This window comes from Panthera leo, chromosome D4, assembly GCF_018350215.1.
Source record: "Panthera leo isolate Ple1 chromosome D4, P.leo_Ple1_pat1.1, whole genome shotgun sequence".
NCBI classification, from domain to species: Eukaryota; Metazoa; Chordata; class Mammalia; order Carnivora; family Felidae; genus Panthera; species Panthera leo.
Window position 1 is genome coordinate 16,954,771 of NC_056691.1, and position 7,258 is coordinate 16,962,028.

Here is a 7,258-nt window from a genome sequence, read left to right on the forward strand (position 1 = left end):
TATACCACCTTTAAGAGTCCCCCGCACTTTAAGTTTGCATAGATGTTTAAGTCAGTTATTTGTTCAACTAAGAAGAGTCGATACGATGTACTAGAAAGCATTTTATTAATAACAGTTAAAAAACAATATTCATTTCATGTACCACAAATTAACTTTTTGGTACAGACAAGAGGAACATTTGAGCGTTTCCCACCTGTTTCTAAAACTGTCAGAATTCTTTTTTAGAAGACGAATATTTTCAAATTTAGAATCTAAACATAAATTTTTCTTTGAGAGTACATATATAAAATACTTCCCCTCTAACTGCACTAGATCCTTGACAAATCCCTCTTGGGAGTTTCAGTAGTGACCACAGGCATTTATCTTTAAAACAACTCTTCCTCATTTTTCAGGTTTGGGAATGGTATCGCATCAAGTATGGAAAATAACTTTTCTCCTTAAGAATATGCAAATTCACTTAAGAGAGGTCGCCTCAAAGGCCGCGGCCGAAAGACCTATTTTTCAGGTGCTTGTGTCAGGACTCCATGTCGACCTCAACCACTTCGTTCTTGCCCTGAAGCCTTGCTTCCCGCAGGCTGCCTTCGCCGATGTCTTCGAGGTCTGCCAGATCAATAGGTGGCAGGGGATTCCTCCAGTACTGGAAGGTGTTATACTGCCAGAATTCTTCATTGAGCTTTAGGGGAAAAAGAAAGAGATGAAAGGACAGCATCGGTGTATGAAAAAGTTACTTTTCCCCCCCCAGGAAACAAATTTTGTTTTAAAAGCAAACTCACATGAAGATTTTGGGTCTTTTACTTCGCATCTTCAACAAATGTACATTTTTAATTCTGCCTAATCAAAGTACTTCATGGGCTCAGTCAACTCTGTGCATTTTCATACTCATGGATTTGTGAAAATATTTTGTTAGTAGTTTATCTTTAAAAGAATGTCTTCCAAGAGCATCTTCTTGATAACTGTCTTCCATTTTTCAACCAAAGAAAATGTTGGAAAATGTCATAATTTTTTTTTCTTTCTCTTTTTTTTTAAATCATTTAAAAACATTTTTTTTCATAAATTTATTTTTATCTTTCAGTGAGGAACACAACTTGTTTTAAAAATACAAATATATGTCCATCAACTGATGAATGGATAAAGAAATTGTGGTTTATATACACAATGGAATACTACGTGGCAACGAGAAAAAATGAAATATGGCCTTTTGTAGCAACGTGGATGGAACTGGAGAGTGTTATGCTAAGTGAAATAAGTCATACAGAGAAAGACAGATACCATATGGTTTCACTCTTATGTGGATCCTGAGAAACTTAACAGAAACCCATGCGGGAGGGGAAGGGGAAAAAAAAAAAAAAGCGAGGTTAGAGTGGGAGAGAGCCAAAGCTTAAGAGACTTAAAAACTGAGAACAAACTGAGGGTTGATGGGGGGTGGGAGGGAGGGTAGGGTGGGGGATGGGTATTGAGGAGGGCACCTTTTGGGATGAGCACTGGGTGTTGTATGGAAACCAATTTGACAGTAAATTTCATATATTAAAAAAAAAAATTTTTGGATATTTATGCTAATGTTACCACATTAATACATGTGTACCTGGAGACTTGAGAGGACCTATGTTGTATTCAAATGTGATTTAAAAACTGAGAACAAACTGAGGGTTGATGGGGGGTGGGAGGGAGGGGAGGGTGGATGATGGCTATTGAGGAGGGCACCTTTTGGGATGAGCACTGGGTGTTGTATGGAAACCAATTTGACAATAAATTTCATATATTAAAAAAATAAAATAAAATAAAATAAAAAAATGAAAAAAAGAAAATAAAAAAAATAAATAAAAAATAAAAATACAAATATACCTTAAAACTTATTTTTTCGTCTTTCCCCTGAGGCTTGGTATTTTAAGCGATTGACTTTACATAGGCTAAAATATTTTGAAAACTTGCCAAGAAGTTTTAGAGTATAAACATGCTAAATAACAAGAAAATCTTAAACTGATTATTTTATCAAAGATACAAGATTTGGTGCAAGGCAGGACTTTTTAATTTTAATGTTATTTTATAAAGAGAGAGAGAGTGGGGGAGAGAGGCAAAGAGATAGAGACAGAGCATCTTAAGGAGGCTCCACACTCAGTCCAAAGCCTGATGCGGGGCTCGATCCCAAAACCCTGGCATGCTGACCTGAGGCAAAATCAAGAGTCAGATGTTCAACGGACTGAGCCACCCAGACGCCCCGAAGGCATGACTTTTAAATCAATAAATCAACGCTGATAAATCCAAGTTGAGTGCTGGCTCCTTTAAAATTCAACAGATTGAATGGCTATAAAATTGTTTCAAGTAACTGTGAAGTGAAGCTGACATTCCAATGAAGTTCAAGATTGACACAAAATGTGAAAAGCATCCCCAAAATACTTTGTGCAAGGAAGTGGCACTGGAATTATATACAGGCTTCCATGGTGAACATTTTGAAGGTTAACACTGTGCCCAGATGAATATTTATAGATCTATTCTACCAGGTTGTGTTTTTACTTTAGGCTCATGCTTGTTGTAACAGCACTATCCAACAGAAGTATGAGAGCCACATAAGTAATTTTAAAAAGTAAAAAAAGAAGGTAAAATTCTCTTAACAATATTTTATTTGACCTTATATATCCAAAATATTATTTCAATGTGTAGTCAGTATTTTTAAAAATGAATGCGATATTTCACGTTCTTTTTGTCACACTAAGTTTTCACAATCTGGTGAGTATTTTATACTTACAGCACTATTCAGACTAGCCACATTTCAATGCTTGATAGCCACATGTGGCTAGTTACTTTACTGGACCACACTGGCCTAAAAGGAAATCTTAGACACTAAAACTTAGAGAATTAAGAGTGTCTTTGGAATTTCTTTACAGTGGGATTAAAAAAAAAAAAAATTGCAGTAATTCAAAGGATGCCCCCCCCAATTCATTTTGATACATAAACAGGGTTAAAAAACAAGGGTTGTATCTTTGCCTTTTTGAAAAAATCTACCGTCCAAATTACCTACTTATAAACATGGGCCCAAAAAAGATCTTTTAAGGACATCAGTGTAACCTACTAGCAGACAGCACAAACTTTGCCACCAGACAGACCTGGGTTTGCAAGATAACTCTACCATCCACCAACCCTGACTTTGATCGAAGTCTGTTTCCGCATCGGTGAGATGCAGGACTCATTTTCAAATTAAGGGCTAGTACTGTAATAGCTCAACATGGCTACATATTATATCCCAAGAAACCTATGAATCATTCATTATTGTCTTCCTAAGAATAGGAAGAAAACATTTCTGCTTACTTTCCATTTAAAGTAGCTACCAGTGAGGATCAGCAGACAGAGCAAATGAATCTGCACGAAGTGACACTATCATGAGAAAACACAAATATTTAATGAAGTAGTATCTGGTTTTTACTTCTCTGGTTAAAAAAACGAAACTCAACAAAAACCACCTAGGAAAAAAGCCAACACAACAAAAAAACATGAGACAACTCAAAAAATACTGAGGTTCTAGGACAGAAAAATAGGTGTCTTTATTCTGCCTAAATTAAATCTTCAATGTAGAAAGGACATATTTGAGAAAACTTTTCCTAAACAAGATCCCAAGGGTGAAGGTAAGGACTTACGCTCTACTCTGAGTGCTAGGAACCAGGGAGACATTTACTGCATGAATTGAAAAGCCTTTTTAACTTCTCCATGTTTCTGTTATAGCGTGTATCTTGGTAATTAGCTGTAAATCCCTTAAAAGACAAAAAACAAAAAACAAAAAACCAACAAAAAACCTGCATCTTTAGAAGCAGGAAGGAAAGAGAGGAACTGGAGAAAACATGTCCCTCTCTTAAATTTGCAGAAGACAAGAAGCTCATGGAACAGAACTAACAAAAGGAAGAAACATGAGGCTTTAGCCAAAAGAAAAGGGAACAGGGATTGACTTGGTGAAGAAGGTACCCCATGGCCAAGCTTAGTCCTTGCCATGGGCCTGTAGTGACTGGGAAGCAAAGAGCTGTCAGATGTAGTCATCGCTGTAGAAGATACAGCTGTGTCTAAGAGATTCTAAGGTGAGTCAGCCTACTCAAAAATTTTCCTCTACCTATAATTTCCCTATTTCCTTCTTATCAATCTGTGGCATACTTCAGTGAGTATACTCTGGTAGGGAAGACAACCCTACATATGGGTGGGGTACCAAAATGGTCCGAAGAGTCAAAGTTTTCAAACTACACACTACTTACCCTCAGATCAAATAGATCTGGATAATTCTCATCCTGGGTTTGTTTTCTTAGATTTTGCCATTGGCAACACACACAATACAACTGGAAACTCTAATTATTCTGTTTTCAAAACATAAGTGCTATCATTCAGTTTTAAGTAAGCGGATTTTGAATATCCAAAAGCAATCTAAAGAAAAAAGTCTAAAAAAAAACTCCTAAACCTCATGTTTTCTAAATTCCAAGAAAACTGGGGATGGGAATATTTACAATTTAGAATTTCAACCAGAAATGTCCATTATTATCTGAAGGATGATTTCTCACAACCAGAGAAAAAGTTCTTTCCCAACTATAACTCTAAAATTGTCATTATTGTATTAGGTTTTTCCACCAAGAAGGCATGCCAAAGGAACCTCAATTCACCTTTTTTTCCCCCCCAGCAAAGGCATTTGGTTAATTCTGCAAGAGATACTGAACACCATGGAAAAAGGTGAGGTGAATACTATGATGTAGTGCTTGAAAAGAGTTTGGTGAATTCTAAGCCCTACACTTGGTACTTCTATTCCCAAAGCTCCCGGTAAGTCAATCCAGAACTGCCAAAATGCAGCCCGAATTCCTAAGTATAAACCAAAGCAGTCTCATAAATATGTAATGCAGGCCACAAGCACAATTTAAATTTTTCTAGTGGCTGTATTAAAAAAGTGAAACAGGTAAATTCTAATACATTTTATCCAATCCAGTATCTTCAAGTCCTTTCAATGTGCAATCAATATAAAAATCTTTGAGATCTTCGAAACCTAGAGTGTTTTTTTACACTTACAGCACACATCAATTTGGATTAGTCACATTTCAAGGGTTCTGCTGTCTCACACGGTGAACTTCGAGACAAATCAAACCTCAGGCTCAGAGATGGGGCAGGCTCGTTTCCCAAAGAATAGGAACTGTTATATATGATCCTCATATACGTTTTACTTTAGGGCCCAAATTAATTTTCAACAATGCTCCTTTTTTTAAAAAATCCGATTTAACACTGAGTTTTTAAATGCCTGTTCCCAAGGCAGGGAGGCCCTTCCTCTCTACCACAAGCGCTTTACCATGCCTACAGGCCATCCAACTGATGACTACCACATTGGTCACCCTCCTTAGAAATAAATCTACCACGAATTCTAGAAGAAATCATCATTAAGCCAAGGAAGGCGCGCTACCCTTTCTCCATCTGTCGTTGAGCTGACCTATCGCGGTCCACGGTCAAGGTCTTCATCAGGCTCTAGTCCGTCGTGACCCACGCTCCTGCTTCCCTCTTCCACACCACAGGCACTAAAGGTGCAAGCCCACACGACTCTCCCAAAACGCTGCCAAGGGGCCAAGGGCTCTGAGGCCCTTGGTGGGTAGTCTGGGAGTCCACGTCCTTCCTGCCCTAGGGTTCCCGGCTTTTCGCCTTTTGGGGCTTCTTGATGAACACGAGTCAAGAGGGGACCAATCTGTTTCTTCCCGGGGCGTGCCATGGCTGCGTAAAGGGTGAGCCCCTCTCTCCTCATCCCTCCCGCCCTCTGGAGCGCTCAGCCGGTCCCCAGCCCCTACCTGGCGCGGTGCGGCCCCCCAGTCTCCCCGTGGGGGCTCCGTGCGCCCCGCCCCGTCGTCGCCGCCGCCCCTCGGGGGCCGGGCGCCCCGGGGCTCCTCCCCCGGCCCGCGGGGCCGCACGGGAGGCTGCAGCAACTGCGGCTCGCCTGTCTCCAGGCCTTGGCCCTCACGCTCCACGCCGCCCGGAACGCTGGTGTCCCCGCCGTCGCGGCGCTTGCTGGGCGAAGCTGAAGCCTCAGTCATAGCCCCCGCGTCGATTTTGCGCTTTCGGGGCGGCTCCGGGACGCCGACGGGCTGCCCGGGATGCGAGGCCCCCGGCGGCGGGATCCAGAGCGGCGGCGGCTCCTCGGGGAAGTCGCAGAGCAGGAGCCGCTTCCAAGGCACGTGGAACGTCAGCGGCTCGGCCGCACGCCGCTTGGCCATGGGCCCCGGAGCCTCGGGCGGAGCCCGCCCGGCGCGGGAGGCCGAGCGCGGAGAGCTCCGGGGGCGGAGGGCGAGGGCGGAGCGCGCGACGGGGGGCGAGGACCTGCTCGGGGCGAGCCGGCGGCGGGCAGGGCAGGTGGTGCGTGCGGAGGGGGCGGGGCGGGGCGGCCGGGCCCAGCGCAGCCCGCGAGCTGCCCTCGCGGCCGCCGCGGTGCTGCCGGACGTTGGGGAGCAACCGCGAAGCGGCGGAGATTCGAACCTGCGCACAAATGTGCGCGCGCGTACTCGCGCCTGCCAGGCGGAGCCGCTGGTTGGTGGAGGCTCGCGGGGCGCGCTCCCGAACGCCCCCGCGGCCGGAAGTGCGCGCCCCGGGGGGAGGCGGGAAGGCGGCCGCGGCTTTATTAAAGGCCCCGCGGCGGTGTCCGCGGAGGGCGTGACCTTGGTTCCTCTTAGGTGGGGCGTGGTTCTGCAAATCCCGAACTCGGTAAAGCGGGGTAGGTTCAAGACCTTTAAGACGTATTTGTTGGTATTCCCTTCCTGGAGTCATGGCTTCGGGGACTCCTCCAGGAGGTTAAAATCACCTCCAGGAGGTACAGACTTTTAGCAAACTTGTGTTAGGAGGCTGGCGCCACGTTAAGTGATTTTTGGAGGCGGACGCCGCTTGACAGCGGTGGGGCGGAGGGAAGTGGCCCAAGCCAACGCGCAAAAACAAAGCAGAACAAAACCCAACGAAGTGTGTATTTTTCAGTGGCTGTCCTGGAAAGTGAAGTAAGGCACCGCATTCTTCGAAGCTGTTCTGATTAAAAATTCATTGATGAAGTTGTTGAGGAGATGTGCCGCTCACCTAAAATAGCTCACCCTAGAGCCCAAGCCTGGAGCACAGCTCTTTGCTTTTCCAACCGAAGCCTAAAATTATTTGGCTCTTAAAATGATGTGGGTAGCGCACAGTTCCCTTGTTACTCCGCGCGATGATCGCAAGTGAGATTCCAAGACCTTCCTCGCAGCAGAAGTTGTAACCAAGCAAAGTGAGGGAGCTGAGAGCAGCG

General features: G+C 44.1%; 1 protein-coding gene across 1 annotated transcript; it reads right to left on the reverse strand.

Moving 5' to 3' along the window:
* Positions 1–83: 83 nt before the first annotated feature.
* Positions 84–6,310, reverse strand: CD4H9orf40 (chromosome D4 C9orf40 homolog). Its single transcript, XM_042912016.1, has 2 exons — positions 5,790–6,310; positions 84–673 (listed from the first exon to the last, which is right to left on the reverse strand). The coding sequence occupies exons 1-2, from the start codon at positions 6,210–6,212 to the stop codon at positions 515–517; spliced, it is 582 nt and encodes a 193-aa protein (XP_042767950.1). The 5' UTR covers positions 6,213–6,310; the 3' UTR covers positions 84–514.
* Positions 6,311–7,258: the final 948 nt, after the last annotated feature.